This window comes from Rhinolophus sinicus, chromosome X (genome assembly GCF_036562045.2).
Source record: "Rhinolophus sinicus isolate RSC01 chromosome X, ASM3656204v1, whole genome shotgun sequence".
Taxonomy (NCBI): domain Eukaryota; kingdom Metazoa; phylum Chordata; class Mammalia; order Chiroptera; family Rhinolophidae; genus Rhinolophus; species Rhinolophus sinicus.
In genome coordinates, this window is record NC_133768.1 from 11,308,616 (window position 1) to 11,321,347 (window position 12,732).

The following is a 12,732-nucleotide window of genomic DNA, read 5'->3' on the forward strand; positions in this document are numbered from 1 at the left end:
AACGGAGGCTGAGGAGGCGGGCCCTCGGGGGAACATTGTGAAACCGAATGGCAGGTGGAGCTGGCTGGGGTGGGGTTCCGCGGGGGAAGCGCTCGCGATCCGGCGGCTGGCGGGGGTGGGGTCCGCAGTGCAGGGAACAGCAGGGGGTGCGAACAAGAAGCGAATGGGAAGCCAGGCTGAGAGCCTAGTCCCGCCTCGAGACTCAGGCGGCCGTATTGGATTGGGCAGCTCTGCGACGCCTCCGCCCGCCTTCCGGTGTCACGCGACCGCCTCCACCTCCCGCCCTTCGCTCTTTACCTCTGGGCTGGCCTGGTGGGTGATGTGATATTGGGACGGCAGCTGTGGAAGTGGCGATAGCGACTGCAGTCACGTCCGCGCCCGCGACCATGGCCGAGGTGAGGAGCCGATCGCACCGCACCGTTGCCGGTTCCCACCTCAGACCCTAATCCTCCTCTGAGGCCGGTGGCCGCGCTCCCAGGTGCAGGTGGGCTGGGCCGAGGGGAAGCGGAATGGTGCGCTTGGTGTCTAAGCGTGTCTTGTCTTCCTTCCAGTGTCAAGCCCAGAATAAAGCCAAGCTCATCTCTGAGACCCGACGGAGGTTCGAAGTGGAGTATTTGACAGGTGGGTGTCATGTCCTCGGTGTGCAATGAGCGTCCCCAACTTTGCTGGAGTGTTTGCTGGTGTCTGTGGGAAGCGTTAGGGACCATTTCGACCCTCACAGGGGCGGTGCCCTGCATGATTCCAAGGTTTTCCTTTCTGTAACGTGCCATGCACGCTGCTCCAATCGGGCAGGTGATGCGTCCATTGCTTGCTAAAGGGCTAATGTAAGTTGGAAATCGGTGAGTTTCTACCTAGCATCTCGAGTTTATGGAACTTGCAGGACACTTGCTAAGCGCACGGTACTGGTGACACCATCCAATCCACGGTTCCTCTGCTGACCTTTCACCAGCAGCAATCACGAAAATGAACCTGGACACTGCCATAATAGTATTCACTCACTGTGTACTTAATTGGGGCTCCAGATTCCTTGGATGTTTTGCCTAATTCTACATCAGACAACCCAGCATGCTGCCCACGGAGTAGGCCCTCCAGTGCTGGAACAAGTTCTTTTCATCCCACATTGAACCTAGCAAAGTACCTGTGAGTCCAGAATTGATGTATTGCTTGAACATTCTGTATCCAGATGTCACAGATACTTGAGTTGTCCAGTATTTGACTGATGATTTAATCCATGCACAGTAATTTTTTAAAACATGCAGGATAATTTGATATAAATATGGTATAACTATTCTAATCCTGACCCTGCCACTTATTAGCTTACTTGTCTTTTCTGAGCCTCTGTTTTTACATAGATATAAAATGTGAATAATTAGGAGGCTTAATAATTAGGAGGACATCGAACTGTCCAGCATGGGGTCACATAGTAACCAAAATGACTATTTTGCCTCAATAGTCATTTGGTTACTGTGAAAGGAGTTAGGGTTGACTTTAGTGCTAAGCAGAGAGATTCCCTGCAATTTTAGGTTGCCCTTAGATTATATGTCAGTTGATGACCTAGAACAAATAAGGAAATCTGTTCCAAATAACATGGTCAGTAACCTTTTCATCCCTCCCTGTCAATTTTCTTCACATCCCAAATTTTGCATCAGAGAGTTGCAAAAGCACTTGATTCACTTTTAGCTCCGAGATCTCACTTCTAATAATACAGCTGGTTCCAGTAAAGAAATAATTTTAAAATTGCTTTCTATAGAAATGTGACTCTTATAGCTACACAGTTTATAATATTTTAAGACCCCAGAACTTGATATAATGAGCTAGTGTCTCCCCAATACTCTTCTACTTACACCCAAGCGAGGAAGAAGAATATAGTCATAGAAATATGCTAGACAAGGTCTTAAAGATCATCTGGCCCCAATCTTCTTATTTTTAAAATGAAGAAAGTAAGATTAGAGAGATTAAATGATTTGCCTAAAATCCCTGGTATTAGTGGCTAGGCCAAGGGCTGGTGCTCAGGTCTTCTGAATTTCACTATAGTAATCTTTTGGCAACACCATCCTGTCAAATTGTCATGTCATTCCCCATCTTGAAGCTCTTCGTTTCCTCCCTACTTTGTTTAGAATTAAAAAATCCCAGTTCTTTATAATGACCTACAATGCAAGGCCATGCACACACTCTCATTCTTTCCCCACTCCTCCATCCTCACCTGTCCCTACTTGCTTAGTACAGATTTCATCACTGCCCACAGTAAGAAACGTATTATACATTGCAATCCAGTACACGTGCACACACAAAACTGAAGCAAAAGTTTGTTAAATAATTCTTATTCTGAAAATCTATGACTTCCTGATGCAGTGACCCACTAAATTGTTATCACAACCTACTAACGTGACCCACAGTTTGAAAAACACGACCAGCTACACTGCCTCTTTTATGTTCTTCAAAGACTGAGTCTGTTTCCATCTCAGGACCTTTTTACTTCTCTCTGTCCGGAAGGCTCTTACCCAGATAGTGTGCATGGCTGGGACCTTCTTTTCTTTCCCATCTTGGTTTAAATGTGTCTGAGAAGCCTTTGCTGATTATTAAATAGCCTACCTGTCTTGTTTATTTTTGTCTTTTTTGCAAGTCTTACCATAGGCCGTAGTTATCTTGTTCATTTGTTTACTTATTGTTCATTTCCTCCGGTAGAACGTATGTAGGTCTGGGCAACCTGTGGACATTAAAGGCAAAGTTGGACTCACCTCTGTATACCTAGCACAGTTCTCAATACATACTCTTTGAATGAAGATAGCAGTGCTTAAATATATACATAGGGAGATTAGTCCAAGTCTGTAGTACTAAGAGCTCTCCTAACTGGCTTCCCTCCACCACCAAAATCTGGCAAAGAGCAGCCCTCACAATATGTCTCATAAAGACAAGTGTTATTTCTAAGTAGAGCACAGTATGGCATTAAGTATAGGGAGGGTTTTGTCCTTAAATATACACACTTGGGTATGTGTGAATGCACGTGGGTGGGTTATCTGCACAACCGTTGTAAATATAAATTTAATTTAAAGACTTGCAAGAGAAAGGGAAATAAAAACCTTTAAATACTTTCTCCCCTTAAACTTTCAGTTGTTTCCTGAAAGAGAGCATCAAGTAAAGGTAGAGTAGGAAGGTGACAGAAAGGGGTTTTGATTTACCTGTGTTCTCCCTTTCAAGTTTACTTTTTAGAAATTAACTCAGGTATTTAGAACATCCACTTTCCTCATTCCTCTTTTATGTCACCCTTTGTGTTGCCATTTAGAATATTTTGTTTCAGAAGAGCTTAAGGCAAACTTAAGCAATCGCAATGTTTTTCCTAAAGGAAGATATTTACTATCTGCAAGTATATCACTTAAAGCACTGGCTGTACTCCAGAAAACTCTTTGGAGGTAGATTCTTGGGAATCCCAAGCACATTTCTGTTTCCATAGAAATTAAGTTACCAATTATGGATAACTGGCAAAAGAATAAAATACAAGTCCATTATTGCTTGATGCATCATTAATGGTCCTCTTTTCTTCATTGTTTCTGTGAGAAATTCCATGCTGAGTTTCAAATGAACAACATTTCCTGTTCTCTCTTCCTCCTTCTTGTGGCCAAGGCCAGAGACTAATCCCTTGTGACAATAATTTATTCAGTTCCTCAAATACTCAGTATGTGCTTAATTCTGGGAAACTGTGTGTCAATATTAGAGAAAGTGCTGAAGAAGGATAGAGCCCCTTCCTGAACCACTAGAATCTAGTTAGAGGCGCTAAAACAGAGCTGTTCAAGTTAAGGCAAATTATATCAAGAGTAGTAAGAGTGCTACCATCATTTCTGTAAGAGTCAAAGATAAGGAAAATCACATATGATTGGGGTGGCTAGGTTAGCACAGAGTTAGAAAAAAAATCACAGGAAAAGTGGTGTTTCTCATGGACTTTGGAAGATGGTGGAGCTTGGCCAGGTGGAAAATGTGAACCAGGCGGATCCAATAGTGTGACCTAAGGCCCTGCAGTGAGAGGGTGGGGGGGGCACCTTCAGGAAGCCCTCAGAAGTCCACTCCGAGGAGCCTAGGGAGGGCGGGGGAGCACACGTGGCTAAGAACGGGGGCCCTGGAGTGTCCAGAGCCTTGGACACCTAAGCGATGCCTTTGTGCTTTATGTAGTCAGTTTGGAGAGGTTTGTGGGGTGTTATTTTAGGTTTGTTTTCTGACTTTGCAAGTATGTATATGAATTCATTTAAATGAATTTGGATGATACCAAAAACGTCTGAGAACTCCCCATAAGCTCACCATCCACAGATAGCTCTGCTAACAGAGGATGCTTTTTTTCCTGTCTTTTTTTCTATACATTTTTAAAAACATAGTTAAAAGACCATCCTGTATGTAATTTTGTGTTGCATTATTTTACTGACATGTTATTTCCCCATATTTATGAAGTAAGCAACACTTTACCATTTAATAGTCTGTTCTACAAATAAAAGATAGTTTTGTCTTTTAAAAAGTCCCTTTGTGGACATTTATATTCTTCCCAGTTTTTTGTTAATACGTTTTGTGCAGATTATTTCCTTCAGACTCATGTCTAAATGTAGAATTACTGGTTTTAGTAGTGTATTTTTAAGACACTTTGTTTCATATGTGTTAAACTTTCCTCTATAGAAGTTGCACCAAGATTCACTCCCACCAGCACATATGTATGTGTTAGTCTCACGACAGCCTTATCTATATTTAGTGTCCTCATTTCTTAACTGATGGTGGTTTTAGATTTTGCATTTGATGACTAGTGAGAGTAAACTTTTCATGTTTACATCCACTTGTAGTTTAATTTTTTTTCACTAGTATGACTTTATAATTGGTTTGGGCTTTTCTTGTTTATGTTACTTACTTTGTTCATTCTCTGAATGTATTCGCAATTTCCCATTCATTTGTGATTTCTTCCATTGCTGTTAAGTTAAATAATTTCCTCTCCATTGACTTTTTCTAGTTTTTTAATTTTTGTTGTCTTATTATTTTTAAATTTAGAAATATCTTTTATGTACAGAATGTGTAAAACATGAATAAAATAAACACCCATGTACTCAGCTTTCAGCCAAAGAAATGGAACCTCCTGGGTGGGTACCCCTGTCCCTGCTTATCCTGCATTTGTCCTTCATCCGTCCTGTGCCCCACCAGGCAGCTGCTTGTCCTGCATTTGGTGTTACTCATTCCCTTGCTTTTCATTAGCTTCACCACCTGTGATGTATTCCTCACCAGTACTTTAAGTTTACCTCATTTAAACTTTAAATAAAAGCTGAATATATTTTTCCATGACTTGCTTGTTGCTCAGTCATTCATATTGTCAAATATAACTGTACTGTCATGGATTCCTTTTTATAGCTGTGTAATAGTGCACAGAATGAATATACCAGTTGATGGATGTTGAGTTATTTCCACGTTTTGCTATTATGTACAATGCTGCTGTGAACATTCTTACGCATATCTGGTATCTAGAGTTTCTCTAAGGCAGTGATTCTCAATGTTTGTGCAGGAACCGTAGTTCCTTGAGACCATATCAAGGGGTTTGAGAGGTCAAAACTATTTTCATAATAACACTAAAACATCATTTTCCTTTTTCATTGTCATTCTCTCACAAGCGTACGGTGGTTGTTTTTCCAGAGGTTACGCTAGTGTGATATCGTTGCTCTGACAGCTGATGGAATGTGTGCTGGTATGTTCTCGTGTCAATTTTTTTAAATCAGTTTTAATACCTACTAGTACAGTAACTACTGATAAATGTAACCAATATAAACAAACAAGCTCTTTAGGGTACTCAGCTATTTTTAAGAGTGTAAAATGGGACCTAAGATCAAAAAGTTTGAGAACTGCTGTTGTAGGGTTTGTACCCAACAGTGAAATGGGTGGGTCACAGAATAAGCAAATACTCTACTAGGTAATACCAAATGATTTTCCAAAGTGACTACCAGTTTTCATTTTAACCAGCAGTATCTGAATGTCCTTGGTTTTCCAGACCCTAAAATTTGGCATTGCTATTTTTTCTTTGTTTTGTTAGTTTTTTTCCCATGTGATAGGGCTGTTGGAATATCTCATTGTGGTTTTAATTTGCCTTTCTTTGAGTACCGGCAAGATTAAGCATTTCTTCATATCTCTGTGGGCCATTTGGTTTCCACTTCCATGAAAATCACTTCTTCAGGCTCTTCCTGGCCCTTTGTTCTTCCATATAAATTATAGAATCAGCTTATCATGTTTATGAAAAAAATAAAAAGCTTTTGTTGGGATTTTGAGTGGAATTGGGTTAAATCAGAAAATCAACTTTGGCCTATCCAAAAACCTGGTATAGAGTTCTACCTGCTAAAGTCTTTCTTGTTGAAAGATTTATAATTTTCTCCATAAAGGTTAACCTATTTTTGTTAAATTTATTCCCAGATACTTTACATTTTTTTAATTAAAATTTTGCTTTTATTATTTAAATTTTTGTTTAAATGGTGTCCTTTAAGAATTTATTTTCTAAATGATTGCTGGTTTATAGAAAGTGCATTTAACTTTTTACATTAATATTGAATTCAGAAACCTTGCTAACTCTTATTAATTTTGATAATATCTCTAGATTATTTTGGGCTTTCTGCATAGACGGTAATATCACCTTGAAATAATGACAATTTTCTAACTTTCCAATTCTTACATCTTTCAGTGCTTTTACTTTACATGGGCTGGAACCTTTAGAACAGTGTTGAGTAGAAGCAGTGATAAAAGCTTGCTTGTTTTATTCCTGATCTTTGAACGATAACCCCGAACATGTCACCGTTAAGTACTTTGATCTCTGTAGAGAACCTTTACCAAAATGAAGACATTTCCTTCTATTCCTGGTTTGCCATTTTGGTTGTCGTTTGCTGTTTTGTTCCAATTATGAGTGATGGTTGAATTTTACTACCGTGTTTCCCCAAAAATAAGACCTAGCCAGACCATCAGCTCTAATGCGTCTTTTGGAGCAAAAATTAGTATAAGACCAGGTCCTAGCTGGACCATCAGCTCTAATGCATCTTTTGGAGCAAAAAGACGCATTAGAGCTGATGGTCCAGCTAGGTCTTATTTTCGGGGAAACAGGGTAGATGCATTTTCTTCATCTACTGAACACATTTATTGTGTCTAATGAGATGTTCACTTGGTATTTTTCTTTTAATCTGTTAGTATGGCAGATTATATTAATAAGGTTTTTGAAATATATTGTTGGATTCAGTTAACATTTTATTTAGGAATTTTGCATCTATGTTCACGAACTGGCCTGTAATTTTCCACTCTTGTACTTTTGTTGTTCATTTTTGACATCAAAATTATGCAGTTTTCATAAAATGAGTTAGGAGTATTTCCTCTTCTATTCCCTGAAAGATATGGTCATTGTGTAGTTCTAACCTGACTCCCCATATTCACTCCTCCCCCCAATTTATTATTGTTTTATGTATCTGTATTTGTTTACTTACCATAAGTTTACTAATATTTCTATTTACCATTCCTTTTTGAGTTTCAGATCTTGTATCTGGAATCATCATTTGATCTAAAGTATAACCTCTAGATTTTCCCTTGGTGGGGTCTTAGTGGTAAATCCTTAATTTTAAAGAAGTCTTTGTCTTTTTTTTAATTAAGCAATTAACCTTGAGGAATGCCTTCATTTTATTAGGCCAAAGGAGACAAAGTGGTTAGAGAAGTAGAAGAACCAGGAAACTGTAGTATCATAGAGGATCTCAGGGGAATTTCAAGGACAGGAAGCTCAGCAGTGAATGGAAGGAACACTGTAGGTAAAGAGTGCATGAAACAGGGATTGTCCTTGCCAACTGCCCTCTCTGGAAAGGATGGGAAAGGAAAATGGCATTTAAAGTGTAACTACACTATTGGATATTTTACATAAGCTCTAGATTATGAACCATCCAAGGGATCAGCTCAGGCTTTATTCATTTTTGCATCTGGAATACCTAGCTCTCTTTTGAGCTAGCATATGGTGGGTGATCATAAATTAGTCCTCATAACTAATGTGTAATGTATTATCCCCAAGAGAGAAAGCCTTTCAAAGACAGATAAAGTTGTTATGATCAGAACAACAGGAAAAGATCTTAAGAATTTATTAATTTTTATCATATCTAAATATATCAAGCCTCTGCTGTAGAGAATATAAGATTGTAACTTCACATGGAGATTTGAGTGATATATTTGTGATGGGATAGAGAATTGGTAGACCTGCTTATTTTTAAAAATTTTATTTTTTTATTAGTTTCAGGTGTACAAAACATAGTGACAAAGTAATAATCCCAATAAGTCTATCCATCTGACACTGTACATAGTTATTATATTATTGACTATATTCCCTACACTGTACTATATACCTCCATTATTTTTTTTAATTATAGTTGACATTCAATTTTATTTTATATTAGTGTCAGGTATACAACATAGTGGTTAGATATTTATATAATTTGTGAAGTAATCCCCCCAATAAGTCTAGTACCCACCTGGCACTATAGTTTTTACATTATTATTGACTATATTTCATGTGCTGTACTTTATATCCCCATGGCTATTTTGTTACTTCTTAATTCCTTCACCTTTTTCACCCAGCCCCCACCCCCCTCCCATCTAGTAATCCTCAGTTTGTTCCCTGTATCTATGGATCTGTTTCTGTTCTATTTGTTCATTTATTTCATTCTTTAGAGATACCTGCTTATTTCTGAATCTTTATTTTCAGTGTAACTTTTATCAGCACCTGGCAAATATTTTTGACTCCTCTCTTTATGTTGTTGACCTATTCTTCATATATGCTCATCTTGAATGTGTAGTGGAATATGCAACTTTAAAGAGTCCGTTACTAGAATGTTGTTACTTCTAAGATGTCTGTTACTAGAATATTGTCACTTCAATTGTCAGTTGAAAAGCTTGCATGAGAAGAGTGGTCTATTTACCAAATCTGTGCCATCTCGATAGTAGAGTATTTGAATGATTTTTTATTAGTAAAAATTTAAACTGACAAGAATTTTGGTTTGATGGGATCTCTAGGAGGTGGGTAGAGTTCACAGAAATTCCTAAAAAAATTTTCCCCTACAGCCATTTTTACAAGGAATGGGAGAACAAAAAAATTGCTTCATTTCAGTCTAAACTATTTTAGCTGAATTTGTGTTGACTATAGAGGTTTGGTGTATATGTATAGAACTATTTTGATATTAGTTACTTTATATGTACTAGTTGGGCTGTGATTTACAGAAGCTCTTCTTTTCCCATTATACTGCTATATATTCACAATTAACATAAGACATTTACAGATAATTTTTTTAAGTTTTTATACAGGCACTTACTGTGTACCAAGATCATTGGAGAGAAACATAAAAATATGTAAGTGAAAATAAAAGACATATGAGAAACCCATATACATCTAATAGGACTTCCAGAAGAAAAAAAATAGAGACAGTGCTATTTGAAGACGTAATAGTTGATAGTTTTCCAGGGTTTATAAAAGACATCAAATCCTCAGGTTAAAGAAGCATAACAAAATCTGAGCATCATAAAGAAAAATAAATTAATCCCTAGGCATATCGTAATGAAACTGAAAACACCAAGGACAAAGGAAAAATGTAACAACTGCTGAAAAATGACAGATTATCTACAAAGGAACAAATATCAGACTGATACCGGTACTTGATTTCTTATCAGCAACAGTTAATGCCAGGTAACAGTGAAATAATTTTCTGAAAGAACAAAGGAAAATAACTGCCATTTTAGAATATTTAGTCTAGAGTGAAGATAAAATTTTTTCAGGCATGCAAAGATTGACAGTCCATTGCTAATAAAAAATCTATTAGACTCCTTTACTAATAATAGAACCCAAAAGGAAGTAGCGGGATGCAAGGAGCAATGAAAAGCAAAGAAACTGGTGAGCAAATTAGTAAAGAAACGATCTGAATTAATGTTGTTAGTAAAAAAAAATCAACAACAGTAATAATAGGAATGGGGAGATTGAGGCAAAACATTACAAGACTTGTTCAGAAGGAGGATAGAGATATTAACTAGATTTTGTCGATTAAGTGTGAATATTTAAACTTAGGGTAAGCACTGAGAGACAGAAACAAAATATTTAATTTCTAAACCAGTGAAAGAATGAAAAGGTGAATGAAGAAAACATCATCTCTACAGCAGGAATCAAGAAAGGAGGAAAAAAACCAGCATAGTAAGTAGAAAACACAGAGTGAAACAGCAGAAATAATCCAACTTTATCAATAGTTACCACAAATATAAACAAATATATACTTCTTACCAGCGTAGATTTTTAAAATCTTAATTGCATGCTGCCTATAAGAGACTAATAACCTAAAATAAATTAATGTAGAAAGGTTAGAAATAAAGAGATGGATTCAATCCCCGCATGGGCCACTGTGAGCTGCGCCCTCCTTAAAAAAATAAATAAATAAAATAAAATAAAAAGAAAGAAAGAAAGAGAGAGATGGAAAAAGATGTATAAAACAAATATTAACCAAAAGTAATCCTGTGTTGGCTATATTTTCATTAGACAAAATATTATTTAGGGTGAAAACCTATACATATAAAAAGGGGTGCTACTAGTAATAAAAGGACCCCTAAAAAGATACAACAATTAGGAACATAAAAAAGTATCTTACAGTATAGCCTTAAGATACATAAAGCAAAAACTTCCAAAATTATAAGGGAAACTCAAAAAATCCACAAACATTGAATGATTTTAACAAACCTCTTTCAGAAATACACAGAACAAGCAAGCAAGAAATCCTTAAGATTTCAGATTTTACCACTACAATGAACAAAGTTGATAATAGATATGTATGTTTGTATGTGTATGTATATTGAGTTTATAGTCTCTCCTACCCAACAAATAGAGAGTACATAATTTTGAATATATATTTGTGCTCTTGGAGCTTTTGCAAGCATTCACCACATACTACGTCAGTAATAAGTCTCAGAAATTCCATAGTAGCTAGATCATACATGTTCTCACACCATTAAACAACTATATTAGAAGTCACAATAAACAGGTACTTAAAATCAAATGTTAAGAAACTAAAATAGGACACCTCTAGATAACCTATAGACTAACAACTTCCTAGCAACGTTTGTAGTTCTTTTGCTAAATAACCTGTGCATTAAAGAGGATATCACAATGGAAATTACAAAATACTTAAAGCTGAGCAACAGCAAAATACCTGTGGTCTTACATGCATTCATTAGAATGACAAGGTCCTAATAAAAATCAGCTAAAGATTCAATTCAAGGGGCCACAAAGTGAACATGAGTAAATACAAAGAAAGTAGGAGGAAGGAAATAAGAACAGATGTTAATGGTATGGGGGAAAGATAGTAGATATAATAAACACAAGCTGTTTTTTTTGCAAGGGCTAGTAAAATAGACAAACCTAGGATGACCAATTAAGAAAGGAAGAAGGCAAAGACATACACTAGGAACAAAAGCAGGCAATAATTATAGATGTGATAAGAGATTTTCTTAAATCATGAGAATAATACAATGACCAGTGTTATCACAGTAATTTAATAAACTTAAATGTAAAACTTTCTGGGGAAAAGAAAAATTGTCTCAATGAGAAGTAAAAAAACCTAAATAGATCAGTGACTATTAAAGAAATTGAATTGATAGTCATACCCAGTGTCCCCAAAAATAAGACCTAGCCAGACAATGAGCTCTAATGCATCTTCTGGAGCAAACATTAATATGAGACCCAGTCTTACATTATAGTAAAATAAGACCGGGTCTTATATTAATTTTTGCTCCAAAAGATGCATTAGAGCTGACTGTCCGACTAGGTCTTATTTTTGGGGAAACAGGGTAGATTTTTACCAATCTCCCCGCCCCGCCACCATAAAGACGCATGTGTACACATAAGGCAAAAGCAGTTGTGTTAATCCCAGGAATGCAAAGATGATTCAGAATTTAAAAATGTAGCAGAGGAATTTGCCATATTAACATAATGCTTCTCAATTAAATTTTTGAATAGGTACAGTTCAACTATCTCAAAACCATAAAAAGATAAACATTCAGAAGTGTCTTTCATCTCTTGTGCCTCTTCACTCCCTTCTCCTCTTTTCTCTTTAGGTAACCAGGTCTGTTCCTGTTTCTTTTTTCTGTATTTGTTTAAGCCAATACAAACATTATGTGCATTAACAAAATTAAATGAGGGAAGATGTTTATTTCGATAGAGAGAAACCACACTGGCTATAATTCAACTATATGAAAAAGCGAACAAAACTTTTTGAAAACAAGGAAAACATAACTTTAAGTGTATCTTCTAAAAACCTACGGAAAATATTATGTTTAATTGTGAAACTTCAAAATAATTCCCATAAAGTCAGGAAAAAGACAGTGATCTCCACTATTCTTCAATTCTACAATATATAAAATAACCTCGTTATTAATATGGCGAGGAAAATAATAGGTATGAGGTTTGCCAATCTTGTCAGTATTGTCTTGTGATAGCAACACAAAAATATCTAAACTGCCTAATAATCTAACTGAAGAAATATATGGCTTTTTCTTTTATGGAGAAAACTATAAAATGTTATTAAAGAATATTGAAAAAAGACCTGAATAGATGAGTTGAGCGATATATCATCTAAGATATTATGTCTCTTGCATATCCAGCATACGAATCCAGCTTTTGAAGACTAGGAGCTGAAGCAGAAAAGCACCTTCCCTCTCTACACCACAGGGGAAGTC

The 12,732-nt window shown here is 36.7% G+C and overlaps 1 protein-coding gene across 2 annotated transcripts in view; it reads left to right on the plus strand.

Annotated features, from left to right (window-relative positions):
- Positions 1–255: 255 nt before the first annotated feature.
- The window catches only part of MOSPD2 (motile sperm domain containing 2), a 44,990-nt gene continuing 32,513 nt past the window's right edge, over positions 256–12,732 (plus strand). For both annotated transcript variants that reach the window (XM_019746332.2, XM_019746331.2), the window contains exons 1-2: positions 256–395; positions 552–621. In XM_019746332.2, coding sequence (XP_019601891.2) covers positions 387–395; positions 552–621 — 79 coding nt within the window. In that variant the 5' untranslated portion in view covers positions 256–386. The remainder of the gene's footprint in view (positions 396–551; positions 622–12,732) is intronic.